The sequence below is a fragment of the Vicia villosa genome, linkage group LG6 (assembly GCF_029867415.1).
Source record: "Vicia villosa cultivar HV-30 ecotype Madison, WI linkage group LG6, Vvil1.0, whole genome shotgun sequence".
In the NCBI taxonomy this organism is placed as follows: Eukaryota; Viridiplantae; Streptophyta; class Magnoliopsida; order Fabales; family Fabaceae; genus Vicia; species Vicia villosa.
In genome coordinates this window covers 125,348,627-125,366,127 of record NC_081185.1, presented here as the reverse complement: position 1 = coordinate 125,366,127, position 17,501 = coordinate 125,348,627, and the positions used below count along the sequence as shown (strand labels likewise).

The following is a 17,501-nucleotide window of genomic DNA, read 5'->3' as shown; positions in this document are numbered from 1 at the left end:
GCTCTGAATGAATGGAAACCTCTTCCTCTTTTCTTGTATTGTTGGATTTCCTTCGGATGCTGTCAGTCTTTCTTGCTTAGCTCTTCTGAGTCTAGCGTGCAATGTTCTTTCAGGTTCTGCGTCAAAAGATAAATCAGCTGAGGACTTTCCTCGCATACAAGGATTAAAAACGGATTAGCAAAAACAAGAATTAAACAATACAGAAAAAAATAAAATTTTAGTTGCAGAGCAACAAAATTATAACTGAACTCAACTTAAACTCAATATTATGGCAGTCCCCAGCAACGGCACCAAAAACTTGATCGGTAAAATAGCGAGAGTACTGTTTTGCCTCTTGCAATAATAGGGAAAATTCCCCGAATATCGATCTCAGGGACTGTGTAGGAATAATGAGTTCAATTCAAGGTTCAATTAAACAAAAACTTCAATTGGGTTTTGTTTGGTGATTATAACTTAGAGAAAAGTATGATAAGTAGTAAATGAGATTGACTCTTTAACAAATATGAGTAACATGCAAGGGATAGTGGATGAATTACTCTGTAACAACTCTGGAATTTCTATTGCAAGAACTTATTTTCAATAATCAATTACTGGTTCTTAAGGTTGTTTGATCCTAAGTCCTTAGTGAAAAAACCTTTGATCCTTCATCCTAAACCCTAAGTCCTTAGAAATTTACGATGAAATCAAGCAATTAAGTTATCAAGAATATCCGATTGCTATAAGGTATTCCTAGTCCTAGGTTATATCTATTATAGCATATTCTCATGAAAGCATTATCAATGGTGGTCTTACCTAAATGATAATCATACATCAATTCCAATTTGTCCGAAAGGAAAAGCATTAAAAACATCAAGAGAATAAATTAACAGCGAAAAACATGATTGTTATTGCAATTACAAACTCAGAGTCATTACAAAGTGAAATCAGGACCACCCCCTAGCATTGGGGGGTTTAGCTACTCATAGTGTTCAAAGAAAACAAAATATAGAATAAAGACATTACAAAAAATTGGAGGAGATTGAATCTTCAATTGCTTCCGTTCATGAAGATCTTCTTCTCTCCCAAACCCTTGCTTTCTCCAATCCTCTATCGTATTCTCTTCTCTTGTACATCAAAAAGTCCCTTTCTCCTTACACAAACTTCATTTAAGTAGCTTCAGTATCAGTCTCAGTGTCAGCAAAAAGTCTAAAGTACCCTTAATGACAAGACAGAGTAAAACATATCAAAAAGTGAATTTTCCATTCGCCTCCATCTACACGGGCCATGTTGATTCACACGGGTGCCCGTGTAGATCTTCTGACTAACGTGATTTAACCATCTCCATCAGACCCATCAACACGGGTCGTGTTGATGCACACGGGTGCCCGTGTTGATCCACTTACTTCAGCTTTTTCATGCAATCCTGACGCTTTTGAACACGGGCCGTGTTGATGCACATGGGGGCCCGTGTTGACCTCTTGATTCTTCAAAAACTTTCATCTCTAAGCCTTCCAGAGTCCCCAAAGCCTGACTATTATTTCCTCTGATCACATGCATCAATCTGAAACATTAACACTACCAAACGAAGGCATAAAAAGAATCTTTTGACATAAAATTTAAACAAAATGCAATGCAATGCTATAAATTAAGACACACACTAAACTTACTTGAAAACAAATAAAAAACGAACGAATGTGTTACCGAAAGGATGAATTTGTGCCGGATGAAAGACATAAACTTAATAGAAATGGTGACCGATCAAGAACATCAAATATACGAATCAAAAGATGAAGATTGTCAAAGAAAGATTAATAAATACATGATACTCATGTTTAGGAAATTCAAGAAGTTCCTAAAGTAAGAAAAACAAAGTTTCCAAAAGAGAAAATGAAGATATATTCTCTTTCACTCCCACATGCCATCAATGTAGAAAGGAAAGGTACATAATACCAAATTTTCATCAAAACCATAGAAGAAATCAGAATCAGAGTACATCTAAGAAACCGTAAAAAGAAGTGAAGAGATTTTATATATCTCGGAATGATACTGATGACAAGGAGGAAGTAAACATGTGTCTCATAGAAAATCGCATGCCTCATCAACTAGAAGACACTCAATATTAATGTGTTTATATGATATATGTATCTGGAAAAATTCTTAGGGGCCTCGGAGTAATAAAATAGGGGAAGTATGAAAGCTCGTCAGGTCATGTCCGTCAGAGTGACCCAAGTTTTATAAAAGTAAAAAAGTAACTTCTAAGTACTAAGGCAACTCACATATACCTTAAAAATATTTTGCAAATTTTTTCATCTTAAATTTTTTTCACTAAGCCAATTCGTGTGATTAAGAAGCTGTTGTTGGAGCATTAGAGCGGCAAGCAAAAAATAATAGGTATTATTTGTTACTGGGTGATATTGGTTATATGGTATCGTAGTCCACAAAGATTGGTTGAGAAGAACTGCCGTTCGACTATCTAGCATTCTAAGTTTCATTATTGGGTGCGGAAAGGTAAATGCGGGAAAAGTAAATAAAGCAAATAAACAATCTATTGTAGCTTAAGAGAATTCAGTCTGGAATCGTATTTCTTCTAAACCCGTCTAATACTTAAATCTGAAGATCTATTGCTCAACACTCACAATACGCATCAAAATCACCAGGCGTCATTCAAGACGCAACATCATTGTCCATTTCTACAACACCGACGAAAGCTCAACTGTACTATTCACATCAACGATTTCTCCACCGATACAAACAACACGGAGGCATTAAAATCAATACCCATTATGGTTATTAGCTCTAAATCCATGTCTAAAACCTAGAAACTAACAGATATCATTCCTAATCAATATCTATGATGTCCATTTATGCAATAACACAAATCCAAAGCATTTAAGCAAAGAGATCAAGAACAACAACAATGATGATTTGTAAAGCAAATATATAAACGATCCCAAGATTAATAAATATGCATACAAGAGAGGAAAAATATACATACAAACCTCACCATTGGAATGGGTCACAGGGAAGAAGAAGAACAAGCGAAAACTTCTCGTGTTTGTCGGCACAATCGGAGACCACACGAGCTAAATCGAGATGGTGAGACGCCCAATAGTGTTGTTTGAACCTCTAAACTACAAAGAATGGATCAGAGCTCAACTTTGTCCAAGAAAAGGTGATAAACCCTAACTAAAACAAAGCTGTCTATTTATACAAAACCATCCGCCCTATCACTTAATGTACCAAACCGCCCTACAGCGCGCGACGCGCCCTAAGTCTGCGCAACGCGCCCTAGCATCTGCCAGAATTATTTCTTTTGCTCCTACAGCGCGCGACGCGCCCTACACCAGAACAACATCTTTTATTTTCACAATGCGTTCGTAGCCGTGTCTTTGACACTTTATTCCTCGAGGCACCGAAAGCGCGACAAAACCTACAAAAATACAACAAAACTATCAACAGTACATATTTACACGAAAACGTATCAAAACTCAAAGTATACAAATTTACACAAAAACAAGGAATTATTCAACGGTATTAACAAAAAGTAACGATAAGTGCCACTATTTACATACACAAAATAACTACATTTTGTCCCTTATCAGCTGTCCAATATTTTTCCAGAGCTTTTTTGAACTAACCAATTAATTAGATACTTAAACCAACCAATTGGAAAAACTTTTTTGAGTCAGCCAACTGATTAGAATGTTAAGGTAATTGATTGGAGAAGACATAAATAATTAACCAAATGATCAGGATAGCATCTTAATGACTAACAACGGCTCTATATCAAATATTTCCATGTTGGGCAATGTAATCGATTAAAATTGACTCATCCATGTGATTGGAGCATTATGCCAATTGATTGGCTCATCAATTCTGCCCATGGATTATTTCCTTTTCTTAATGTTCTAACTCGTATATAAAGCAGGCTCGTGTCCTCTTCATTTCATGCCACTTTCCAAAGCTTTACATTTCCTTTGGAATGTATATCTCTATTTTCTCTCCTTCTCTCTCTATAATATTTATTTGCACTTAAAGTTGTTATAGTACTTTTGAGTGAAACTTTGCTTGTGAGGAAGAGTTTGTAAGTGGTCGTCTTGTTTGTTTAATTCTTGAGCGTGATACTCTTGAGAAGGTTGAGTTTGGCTCGTGAAATAAATCAATCATAAAATGTTATTTTGGTTTATTGAGCTTTTCCAGAAAAATCATGTTTTTTGTTATTGAAATCAGCCTAATAATCTCTAAGAAAGTTTGTTAGCTTAGCCTGTGGTAACATCTATCTTTAGTTGGGGATAAGTTTGTAAAAATATCAAGATCAAATTGTATAAAGGTTTGTGGGTATAACCTTCAGAAGCTCAAAGTTTATATTCAAACTCTCAAGAAGATTTCTTGGGGATAGGACTAAGCCAACGTTTGGCCAAACCTGTATAACTCTCTGGTGCAATCTCTCCAACCATATCCTTTTTAATTACTGCTATTTATTTTTTGCAGTTTTATTTTTTATGCTATTTACTCTTAAGAAACTACTAACATAATTTCAATTTTAATCGATAACAATATAAAGGCTTAAATGCATTTTTGGTCCCTGTAAGTTAGCGAGTTTTTTATTTTCGTCCCTGTAAGTTAGCGAGTTTTTTATTTTTGTCCCTGTAAGTTTTTTTTTGTTTGAGTCCCTATATTTCACTTTCGTGTTCGTTTTAGTTCCTAAAATCAAAATCCGCAGGAAATTTCCCAGGAAAATCCGCAGAAAACCTGCCGATTTTCCTGCGGATTTTGGCTTTAGGGACTAAACCTCAAGCAAAAAATAAGATATAGGGACTCAAACCAAGAAAAATAATTACAGGAACGAAAATCAAAAACTCGCTAACTTACAGGGACCAAAAGTGCATTTAAGCCAAATATAAAAGTAATCACAGATTTTAAATACCACAATTCTCCCCCTCCCCCCTCATGTGCTTGAAGTCATTTATCCAACAACTTGTATCAGGCTAAGGGAGTTTTGATTAGGAATAGTGCAAAGAGCCTGCACTTCACATCTCCGTCGATATAATAGTAGTCTAGTCGTTCCTCTACATGCTCGACTTGTTCATCTGGATCTCCAATTACATTATAACTCTAGAGATTTTCTAGTGACTTTGTGATTTTGTGATTTTTTGACTTGTTGATTATGTTATCCAAGAAGCAAGCGGACGGGTGTTTTCTTCCATGGTTGGACGAGATCATCCTCTTCATATCTTTCCCTCTTCCTAGGTTTGTGAATTTCATGAGCAGTGTGGTTACCCCTCCTTTCTTCGGGATTAAGGGAAGAAGTACAATGTGTATGTGTTGGTGGCTTGGAAACTTCTGGACCTCTTTTGGATCCTTTCTCAGCTCAAAAGTGGCGGTTTTGTGCGAAGCCGCCTCTAATACAGTGTTGTTCTTCGGACTGGCGTTGTGTAACTTTCTTCCACCGAACCTTACTGCTTAGGCCTAAGAGTTTTGTTGTTGAACCATGTGGTAGATGGTACTCAATAGTTTGTTGGCTCCCTGGAAGTCAAGATTAGCCTGCAAGTGTTGAAAGTGGAGACTGTTTATCGTTTGGACATTGTAGGCAGTGGCAAAGGTCTGAAATAAGGTTCAGCAAAGTGGAACTGCGATGCAGATCCGGGAATGGAAGAGGATAAGATATTGTTTGATCTTCCCTAGGTTAGATAGAATTTTTTGAGGGAGAACACAAGAAGTTGTTGCTATTACATGATTGTATGTCCCTTGAGGAAAGGCGCGGGATTCCTGATAGTTTCAACGGTTGCAACAACTTATCGTTAGATGGCGGAGCGAGTGGCTTTGAAAACTATCATCATTGGAGGATCTGATGGAGGAAAGTTTGAATCTAAATTTAACAAAGTTAATGAAGAAATAGAGATTTGTGCTTCAATCAAAGGATGTCTAATTTTTTATCGAAGGCGATTTGATTAAATCGAGATGAGGTAGATCGTGAAAAGTTGCGGGAATTATAATTCGATTCTCAGAGATGACGCCAATGTTATGCACTTAAAATAGATTCAATTAGAGGGAATAAATCCATAGTCTGTTGCGGGGATTCAAGACTTCTAATGCGGTGGAGAGGGAATTGACATGCAAGGTTAGCATTCCAATGCTTAAATCAGTAAGAGTAAAAAATGAAGTTTAATGAAAAAGAATTTGAATACTTGAGAATGGTGTGATCTCCCTTTTAAATAGAAGAATATGTTAGCAACCAAATGCGAGTGATAAGGTGTGACATATGGCCAGTCATCGGATCAATCTGAATGACTAGGATAGTGCTCGCATAAGATATTACATGCTTGGTGGGGAAGAAATGAGCCCACCTATTGTGCACCAAGTGTTGCCCTTCATCACAATTGGACTTTCAAGTCTTATGATCTTATGAACGGCCCGAAACAATAATCATGTTTATACTTCATATTTTGCTCCTATATATGTGTGTTCGAATAATACTATTCAAACGAGATGTAAGAGTATTTTTAAAATTTCTAAAATTTGAGAGAAGTACCGAGGTGCATTTAAAAATCCAAAATTTTAATATTTTCACTCAAATTGGTTTGCCTTTTAATTTGCTTGTAAAAACTGTTATGCCAAGTCGTTTTAAATTTGTCTATTTTTTTCCATCTTATTAGCTTATTTTCTTGCTATAGTATAATAAAACTCATTAGGAGTTTGTTTCATGAATTAAAAATTTATCTTTAAAAATAGGTGTTTTTTAAAACTAAGAATGGAAATTCCAATCTCAAATAATTTTAGTAAAATGTGTTTGGTTGATATTTACTACATTTTTAAGATTATTTGAAAAAATAGAGTATAAGAATAATTATTTAAATTGTTTTCCTACTTTTATAAAAATTATTTATACTCACTCGTTTTATTTGAAATAAAAGTATGAGAATGTAAAAATTAATTTATTTTATTTAAATATTTTATATTCAAAAATTAATTTTTTAACTTTAAAACAAATATCAATAAATCTACAACCTTAAAACAAACACAACTTGTTTTGAGAGAATTAGAGAAGAGAGTTAGAAAAGAATGAAAGGCAAGAGAGATATTAAATTCTGCTGCTTGAACTTAAAGCAGCCAATAGTTGCAGCATTACTACTATTGATTAGTTAGTTGATTAAGAAAACTTGAATTAAATGGCATTTGAAACGGGTCTTTGCACTGCAGTGTGCGGAATTTTTACACTAAAAGTCAACAAATGTATTGTTTAATTTTGTCAAATTGACTTTTAGAAATTAAACAGAACTAAACCAAATCAACGTGGTTTGGTTAGTTTGATTTTTTTTATGTAGATTACATGATTTTATGTTTAATCATTCATACATTACGATTACTAATTTTTAAAATAAATTTATAACTTGATGTATAAATATAAATTGTGTCTTACAATTTTATTTTGTAGCTAAAAGACAATATACACATAATTGCATTCTTAAATAAATATAAAATACTAATTATACACAAATGCATGAATATGACTATGCTAGCGTAACACTATAACTTTCTTTTATAACTTATTTTTTATCATGAATATTTTATATAAAAGAAGATACAAAAGTAATGTAAATTAAAAAAATTCTATTAATTGTATTTTTATCAACACCAACAAATTAAAAATGAAAAGAAAAATAAATATTTAACAATTTTATTTCAAATAAAAAAAATAGTATTGGTATTTATAAATAAATAATTTTTTATTATAAAACTAAAATAAATATCATTAAAAAATACAATAAAATACACACATAATACTTTTTTATTTCTCTACAATACATAGTTACAAATAGTTTGTAAAATTTTGTAACATAATGCAATTTAATTTGATTTGAAAAATAAAAATTGCAAACCGAACTAAGTCATGCGGTTTTGTTAAAAAATGACTCAAACACATCCAACTAAATACGATTTTTTATAATTTTCTATTTGATTTGATTCTGTAAACAATTTTCTATTGGACCTTTGAAACCCCTAATTGTGATAGAAAGTGAAAACCACTCAAATTGCTAACTACTTAAAGAACTTACATGTGAGAACCAACAAAAATATGTGAGAACCAACAAGGATATGATGTTCCTAATGGATCATAATATTAATAATATTCACATAAAGATGGGAAAAACATTACTCCATAAAGAAACAATTCGGGTAGAGAAAGGAAGGGAAATTAGGCAAGGAAGCAAGGTTCAATAACAAAACACTTATACTAAGAAAACCAAGTGTATTGTTGAGAGTTACTTTTCATCTTACAGCTAAAATTCTACTAAGATGTATTCAAAGCATATCCAAAATTTGTTTGCAATCGAACTACTTGGGTCACAGAGACATCAAATCCTAAAAATGATAGGGTATCTTAAGAGTCTCAATTAGATGAGATGAGGCATGCTTCATCTTATCATCAGACTGTGTAAAGTTGAGTTAAACTCGGTTCTGATACAAGACTTGTGTGTTGTAAGACTCAACACGGTTAAAAATGACTAGGCCATTGAAATACTCTAGTTCCCACACCTTCAGGCTGAATATACACTAATGATACTCATGTAACATGGTATGATCATGAACAGAGTAAAATTTTCAATTATTAGGAAGTAAATTGGCTTCATCATTTGGGCAATAACCAAGGAAATTATGAACACTATGAAGCCGGCCTTTGATTTGTTAACGGTCAAAATCAAAACATATCGATTTCCATATATAAAAAGATTCTACCAATAAAACCTTAGAACAGTGTAAAAAATTCTAATGGAAATGGAAAAATTCAAGGTGGATGGATATCTGACTAAATAAACTGTTGCATTAAAGATACAAATCAGGCACAAGATTAGCAGAAAAGGCTTACCAAAGTACATAATACTTAATATATAACCACATCAGACTACTTTCTAACGTCAGTGTAAAAATTAGGAGAGTTACGTCTCGGAGACTCACCACAATTAGAGCATACCTTAAAGCCCTAAAAGAGCTCACAGAAGTACTTAAAGATTGTAGATTTCTTCTCATTTGATATGGAACTTAAGAAAAATATTTTAGTACAAGATTCCGGCATAACCCAAGACCAGATAATTATATAGAATAATCAGGCTTATAAATAGTAAACTTTTCTCGAACCCAAGAAACATTTTCAGATAAAAGTATACTTCCAAAAATATGTATGGTTTTTTTAGAAATGTAAAAACTAAGGAAAATTGTTCCCAGCCTAGAAACTTGAAAATTTTGGCACTAATTGCCAACCACTAAAATACACAGCATAACAATATCAAAGCTAAGGTTCTGTGTTAAAATAAAACTTATGTGATAGAATATATAACCATAACAAGAAAGACAGAGTAGTCAATCTAGATAGTGATGTGGAACAGTCGACCCAAAAGTGGGATAGCGGGATGACCACTACTGATAAGGCAGAGTAACACGTAAGATGGAAATAAAAAAAGAGGAACAATGGGATTAAATTAAAATACGAAGAAAAAAATAGAGGAACAAAGCAAGAAAAAAACTTGAGAAAAAGAAAGAAACGGAAAAGAAGAAAAAACCAACCTAAAAAAGAAACAATGGGGCGGAGCAGAGGGAGGAGATGGCGGCTTAGAGGGAGGAATACCGGCAAAGGGAAGAACTAAGTGTAGAGAGAGGAGAGAGAAGAGAGAGATGAGGGAGGAAGGCATGATTTTTCTTTGGAACGGCGGAAGTACAGAAAAGTAACACACACGGTGAAGAAAGGTCAGGGTTGAGTCTCAACTCAAATTTGATTGAAAAACTCAAAATTACCCATAAAACATTTTAAACATAAGGGCTAATTTTGGTTTTTCACATTGATTTAGCGGGCCAGAAACCGCTCCGACCCCGCTACCCACTTTTTACCCTATAGTGGTCGTAATAGTGTTATGTACCGCTAAGACTCTTCCTATTGCTCCACTCCCCTGCTATATTGCGGCCGGGCTATAGGTTATTGACTACTCTGGGAAGAGGTTAGGATATTTGATAGATGACAGACACAGTTCCCTGAGAGCAGTTGATAGCAGTAGCACATAAATATATGACTGATCATTTTGTTGGAGCAGCAGTTCATGTTTTAAGAAATGGAACTATAACAAAAAGGATATAGAAGCTACTTTTATTTGTACCAAGAAATAGTAGCTACTTGTATTTCCTAATACTGTAATACTTAGGACCATTTGCAAGTAAGAGCAAAAATATTATGAACATCCCTTTTGCCATGAGCATGTGCTTGCTTGTGTGCATGTTCTGTTTAAATTATGAGAAAATTACTTTTTTTTCAAACTGTTTTCAAAATAATATTTTATTAAAAAATGATTTTTGCACTAAAATCTATAGCTATTTTAATTAACTTTTGAAGAAAATCAATTTTAATCTATGAAGCACCGCCCGACACTTGGTAATAATTTAAAAATTTTGAAAATTTTAATAAAATGAATGTAATCCAAGTGTCCGTGTCATATCAATGTCCGACACAGACAAGCCTTTTTCCAGAGGTGTCGGTACTACCGAGATTTTAATAGAAGATAAACATACAAAATCTCTTTTAATAATTTTAAAAGAACACAAAAAAGCTTATGGTTTTCTTAAAAAACTTTAAAAAGTAATATTTAAGTTATTTATATCAAAATCACTTTTATTTTAATCTATAGAAAACATATTTAAAAAGAGCAATGGAAATTAATGTCTCTGAAGTCGTCAATCTAAAAATCTTAAGAAAACTCGACTATAACATATCATAACTATAACAGATCAAATGAATTCATCATGCATTTATAAAAAAAAACAAGCCCAGATACTAAAGTTAATGAATTTTAACATATGAGTATCAAGTATTCCAGGTTAGAAATTTCCGATCCATACCAACAAATTCCTATTATGAATAACAAGCAACAACTTAATGTATTATGATTTATGATGCAGCTCATAAGGTGCCAATAAAATGACTGAGCAAGAATAAAGAAACGCAAAATTTAAGGACATGTCTAGAGTACTCACAATTTACATGTATCTAAGTACATTTCTTATTGACACTTGATGCTTCAACAGTCAACACCAAGTCATAACTCTGTTTATCAGATATTGAAACCTGCCCTCCCTATATACTGTGCAATGTCTTCAATGAATCAATAATATTTCCAATAATCAGCAGCATAACCTTTGGTTATTCAGTCTCAGGTTTGGGTAGCATGGCTTTACGAGCAGCTCTTCGTCTATTTTGAATTTGGCGGACAAATTCAGGAACTAATTCATGGAAATTTGGACTAGGCTTACCATTAACTGAGATATTATAACCTGCCCTTTTTACTGCACGAAGTAAGCACTTTTCACCTAATTGGTAATGAGCAGGGCATACACAAGGAACCATGGACCTCAATACTGGCTTATTGCAATAGGATGGCCCTGTTGGCAAGCTGCATAAAGCCAAAACTTTATCAGTTAAATTGTCTTCTGTAGGTAATGATAATTATTACAAATAAGAAAACAAAAGGTAATGAATGCATGCAAACAGAAAAGGAAAAAACCAATTTACCAATTGTTGACAATTGATATAAATGAGAAATACAATGATCCAGTAAAATACAAGCATTAAATTTAATTAGTGAAATATGTAAAAAAGTGTAAGCTCTAAAATAGAAAGAATTTATGTCAAGAATTAAAAAACTGTATAGTGCTATTCACATTGGTGAGGTTTTGAAGTGAACTGTTTACACATGTACACTGTCATGACACACAACTAACTAAAACTCAACAGATATGCTGTGGCGCTTGGGGTCATGTGGTGATTTTTGTATATAAGTTGATAAGTACCCAAGCACTTGGAAAACTCTCCCTCAAAATCTAGCTATTAAGGAAGAAGAATCAAATTACATAAGTACTTCACCAAGCATTTTATACTACTTGATGTGGGACTTAGACACCCCATATTACCAAAGTCCCTATCACTAGCCAAGAAGACAAGTCTGAGAAAGAGCAATCTTGTACATTCTCGAGAACTTTGTATCAAACTTGTCCTGCTGACATTGGAATCTGGTTGATTTTGAATCCTCCCATTACCGACCACAAGGTAAGATATTCCTCAGCAAGTAGTCAAGTACAGTTAACATTCAACTCCGTGAACCGAAGAAGGATTGAGGCTGGCAGAATTGAATTAAAGTCACAACAGTGTTATCAATGGCAGATAGCAGACCATAGCGAAAAGCCAAAAATCAGCCATATAAAGCCACCATATACGTCATAAAGCACCATGGCACCAGCATCATTCACAAATTGGCCTCAGAGTTGTTAGAAAATACGCCACGGCACCATCATGGCAGATATTTGACAACACTGAGTCACAGAACAAAAATGTTCCACGCCATGTTGCATTGCAGTTATATCATTAAAATGAGAATTACAAGCTGTAGCACCAATATGAATCTGACATGTGTTTGGCGTCCAACACATATCAGTGTCGGACACTGACACGATATTGATGCGTCTAGGTGCATTCAATTAATTTTTGTCTTTTCAAATATCGCTATGCATACGAGCAGGTGTCATATCCAATGCCAATATGTGTCTGTGCCTCATTGACCACAAGTGTTTGTGTTAGTTAAAAACAAGAGCAAAAAGTACCTACGTAACGTTTTAACTCAAAGGAAAAACAATTTTGAGCAGATACCCATCAATCAAAACTTAATTGAAAAACAAAAGAAGGTGCCCTCAGGAAGAAAGCAAAATAATCAATAACTGATGTATAACACAGACACTTCTGATTGAAGGCCCGTCGGGACAAAACTGGATTAGATGCGATCTGAACTCAAAACTCAACGACTAAAAATGAATACAACGGAATCCGAATCCGATTTTGCCTCGTGCACAACGATAGACAGAAACAAACAAAGTAACCTATTTTTTTCATCAACCACAAACAATACCCACTCATTTCCTCTGGTTCTCTTACTCATCCTTCCCAAAGCCACACAACCAAATCCAAGAAACAAACAAAACCAAATAAAAAAATAAAAGCAAATAAACAAGCCCTAAAATCACACTAATTCCCAAATTGCCAGAAACTCGATTATTCATACTTGTTAATCAAGAATTTCTACTTCACTCAACATTATCATCATCTAAAAAAATCCATAAAATCCAAATACACAGAACATTAACATTAAATTAAAATATATATTCAGAATAAATATAAAAAAATTAAATTAAAAAAAAAAAACTCACTTTTTAGCGACGGCGGTGCATCCCCGGTAAAGCTTCTGCTTCGAATCAGACAAAATATGCGCATGACAGAACCTCGTAAGAGCCATAGCTTTTGTCTTGCATCCACTATAAGCGCAACGAACGAAATCATCACCAACAGCAGAACCAGAACCGTTTTCAGTGCCATTTGCCGTTTCCCCCAAAACGACACCGTTTGGGTTTTCTTCATCTTCTTTGAAAGGACTCTTCCCGTAAATCCAGTAATAGTCTCTGTACTTAGCTTTAACCTCATCCATTAGAGCCCAGTAGTGACGCCGGTAACAGCGAGCGAGTTGCTTGACTCGACGGAGTCGACGAGTCAGAACCTCGCGCCGAGATAACACGGCCGAGTTAGCGAATATTATGTCGTTGTCAGCACCGTCGATTGTCATCGGCGAAACTTCCGGTGCGGGTGGCGGTGGTTGTTGTGACTCTTCCATGGCGGAATTAGTCGGTTATCGGAGAGATTTTTTAGATTTTGTGAGTTGGAATGAAATTTATTTGATTTCAATTTTCAAAAGTGAAACAGAATCATATGCATTGAAACTGGGAAATTTATTTGATTTCAATCTTTTTCTTTTTTATTTTTGACAAGTTCTTTATTTTTTATTGTATATTGAAAAGTTGAGGATAAATAAGTACTTACTAGTAAATTAAAATAAAATAAGCTTAACCGACTAAGAAAAATAAAATTGTTTTTTAAATGTGTTTTTTGGCTTGATCCGCTCCTTCCATATTTTCTCTTCAATTTTCTCCTTCATTAATTCTTCTCTATCTCTCTTATATCTACAATATAAGAAAGTTTAATGTTCTGGAAAAGACCGAACTGCCCCTTTGCTTTCTTAATGAGCCATGTGGCTGCCTTATTTGCTTTCCTTTACTACTTCCTTTTTCTATCCTACGTGTGACAAGCTTTCACTTTCTCTGTTTTTTTGAAGAAACCTAAAACTTTTCCCATTTCTATCTTTCTTGAAAACACAAATATATTGTTTCCTCTACTCAACAAGTCTTTTCATTTCACTACCTCTAATCTCAAACAACTCTCTTTCCTATCAAAATCTGCCATCTTTCTTATTTCTCTAACCCATTTTCATCTTCCACCTTTCTCCGTCCTCAATCTTTGCGGAAGACGTTTTGAACGGCCCTGTTCTACATGGCTCAACCGATGGAGAAAGTTATGGACATCAACGTCACCAAGGATCTGTAGAAAGTGGCGGTCAGAGTTGTCCATAAATGGAAGGTAGTCTCCAACAACAATGAGCACTTTGAGATGGTCTTTCAAGACAAAGAGGTAGGTGAACATTTATGTGAACCTCTGTCTTTACGTTTCAAAATAGCTTTCCATCTAGCATATTTATTGTGTTGTTGTTCATATGGTTTTGGTTGTGTTTTATCCTTTGGTTATCATTTTTTCATATGGGTTTTTAAGTGTGTCATTTGCTTCTGTATGTTACATGTTCCTTTTTGTTAACATCTGTGATGTTTATTGTGTTGTTGTTGTTCATGTGTTTATCCTTTGGTTATCATTTTTTCATATGGGTTTTTAAGTTTGTTCATTTGCTTCTGTATGTTTTTGTTTACATTAAACCTAATATGTTTCAAATATGTTTCAAATATGTTTAAAATTTTGTGACTATTCTTTCTCTCTCTCCTTCCATCATTTCATTCTTTCTATATCTTCTTAATCTCTCTTCTATCAAACATCTCCAAATTATTTTCCTCTCTTCTCTCTCGCGAAACTTCTCTCGATTCTTCGTTCTTTCTCTTTAACTCATGTTTACTGTTCATTTTCATTATTGAGTTTCAAACAGATTCGGTTTTGTTTTTGATTTAGTATTTGTTGTTTCAGGTTTGGTGATGTTGGCTTACGCGAAAGGGGGAAGATTCGTCGGCGGTGCGGTTTTTGATGGCTCCACGTGCGACACCTTTATGACCTAAAAAGAAAGTCAGAAACGAATTGTAACCTGTTGATAATACAACTTGAAACTCAGAAAACTGAACCGGGTAGAAATTGCTTTGGTGAAAAAAACTACTATGTAGTTATGGTGAGACCGAATCGATACCGAGTGAGTAGATCTTGATTCTTCATGTCAGTTCGGTTATATATTGCCATGAAATATATATATATATATATATATATATATATATATATATATATATATATATATATATATCTGAAGTCAATATTTACACAAATTGAACTGTAGTTATGATATTCAAACAAAATGTATTATTTATCGCAAAATAGATGTCCATGAATGAGAGCTTCTATGGTTTCATTTTTGAAACTAAATTCTACTATTGACTATGGAAGAACATGGTGATGCATTGTTTAAGAGAGGTGAGTTCAAGATCGCGACGACAGAACACGAATGACCTAACCCGGTGCATTCGGATTTGATTGAATCAGTATCAGTTGAGGTAGGATCAACTTTTGATCACATTTGTGTTTGCACAATTTGTACAAACATGCTACTTTTTGTGCTCAACAAAATAGAAAATGGAATTTGAGAAGTTTTAGAGTTTTCACCCATAAATTATGGTTCTATGGCTGAGGTTAAAACACTTGAAAAGTATCAAACTTTTGCTAGATTTTGTGCAATTTATGGATCAATTAGGAAAGAAGTATGTCATGGAGTTTGAATATGAGTAGTAGGTTCCTGCTATACTTAATTGTTGTTGTCAAAGAATCAGTTTGATCAAAATTATGCCATAATTTCAGAACTATGCATTTACCATAAACAGTTTATAGTTTGTGTTCATAACTATAAATCTTTTTTCTAAAGGTTAGTTTATGTAGATGCTAATTTTCTTTGATTGCTTCAAGACCCGTTATCATCATGGCAATATCATTCATGGATGCTACTTTTGAATGTCTACCGATGGTTTATGGTTTATCAATTTAGGTGATAAATATTTTGCGATCTTTTGATGCTAACATTGATTTGATCATTCCTATAATAATAGCTCTCTTGTCTTAATTTGTTGGTATTCAGATTGATCAAAAATTTGCAGGAAAGAGGATTGATCAAATTTTGTCTTAATTTGTTAGTAATCGATGGTGTAGATCATAAGATATTGCAGATCTGTGACAACTGCAATTCATCCTTTGACAGATCTGTATTTCAAAGGAAATTAAGAAAAATATTCCCTGGAGAGTACTTCCATATTGTATAGTTCACACCCCCAGCAAATACCTTGTCATACACTCCTATTTAGCAACCTTTAGCCTAACCACTTTGTATGCTTATGCTCCCCTTTCTGGATCCTTTATAATAGAACTCTAATGTACATGTGATCTTGAGAAATTTTTCATTTTAATTTCAAGAGTAGATAATGTGGGGCTGAACAAACCTGAACAGGATCTGTGGGGCTGAACTGTCGAGGAACGAAACGTTTGTTATGGCCGTGTCCTTTTGAATTGTTATGAAGAAATAAACAATGTTGTTGAGATAACTTCTTTGGAGCATTTTCTATACTAACTGAGTTTACTGTCCACATCGTATTTTCTTTGTTTTGCATTTGCCCTGTTATGTTTGAAGATGTTATGAAAATTTGCACATGTATAACACTAACATGGTTTTTCTGCATGAAAATAACTGAGAAGTGCTATATTTATAAATCTTCAGCAACATACCCATACAAGGACTTGATTGTAGTTTTCTATACTGTTTCAGACACAGTCAATGGCAGGATACCTTGTGTCAAAGTTGCTGCTTGCATACCCAAGTAAAGTAAATATACTGAATCTTTAGAGGATTCTGAACTTGCGAATGCTTTAGTTGCTATTCATTTGGTTTTTTTATCCCATTTATATTCATAATCTACATCATTATTGTTCTAATTAGCAATATATTATTCTAGAAACAGTATGTAATATATATATGTTTGATTATGATGAAACTGTTCTATACTGGTAAATGATGTATATGTTCTATACTGGTAAATAAAATGATGTATACTGAGTAGCCCACGAAAGATATAGTTAATCTATATGATTGATGAGAAAAGTTTGTGCTACATTTCTAGAGGAAATATTTCCCCCAAATTGCCTTAGTATATATACCATTTGATGAAAATGTGCAGTGGTAATATCCATAGAATTCAAATATAGCCACTTGAAAATCTTAGACCCTTGCAATATATTTGTAATAAAATAATATTGGATTGGAGTGACTCTTGGCACATAACTCTAAGGCTCTTCGAACCGTACCAAACAGGAAGAGATAATTTTTTCTAAACTCAACTATTTATTTAATAACCAT

General features: G+C 33.8%; 1 protein-coding gene and 1 long non-coding RNA gene across 2 annotated transcripts; one reads left to right on the top strand and one right to left on the bottom strand.

Annotated features, from left to right (window-relative positions):
* Positions 1-10,799: 10,799 nt before the first annotated feature.
* LOC131609880 (uncharacterized) lies at positions 10,800-13,837 on the bottom strand. Its single transcript, XM_058881695.1, has 2 exons — positions 13,219-13,837; positions 10,800-11,414 (listed from the first exon to the last, which is right to left on the bottom strand). Exons 1-2 carry the CDS (start codon positions 13,674-13,676, stop codon positions 11,165-11,167), a joined length of 708 nt encoding a protein of 235 aa, XP_058737678.1. The 5' UTR covers positions 13,677-13,837; the 3' UTR covers positions 10,800-11,164.
* Positions 13,838-14,151: 314 nt separating this feature from the next.
* LOC131612290 (uncharacterized) lies at positions 14,152-17,222 on the top strand. Its single transcript, XR_009287338.1, has 3 exons — positions 14,152-14,527; positions 15,086-15,657; positions 16,914-17,222. It is a non-coding gene; the product is annotated as an uncharacterized LOC131612290 (long non-coding RNA).
* Positions 17,223-17,501: the final 279 nt, after the last annotated feature.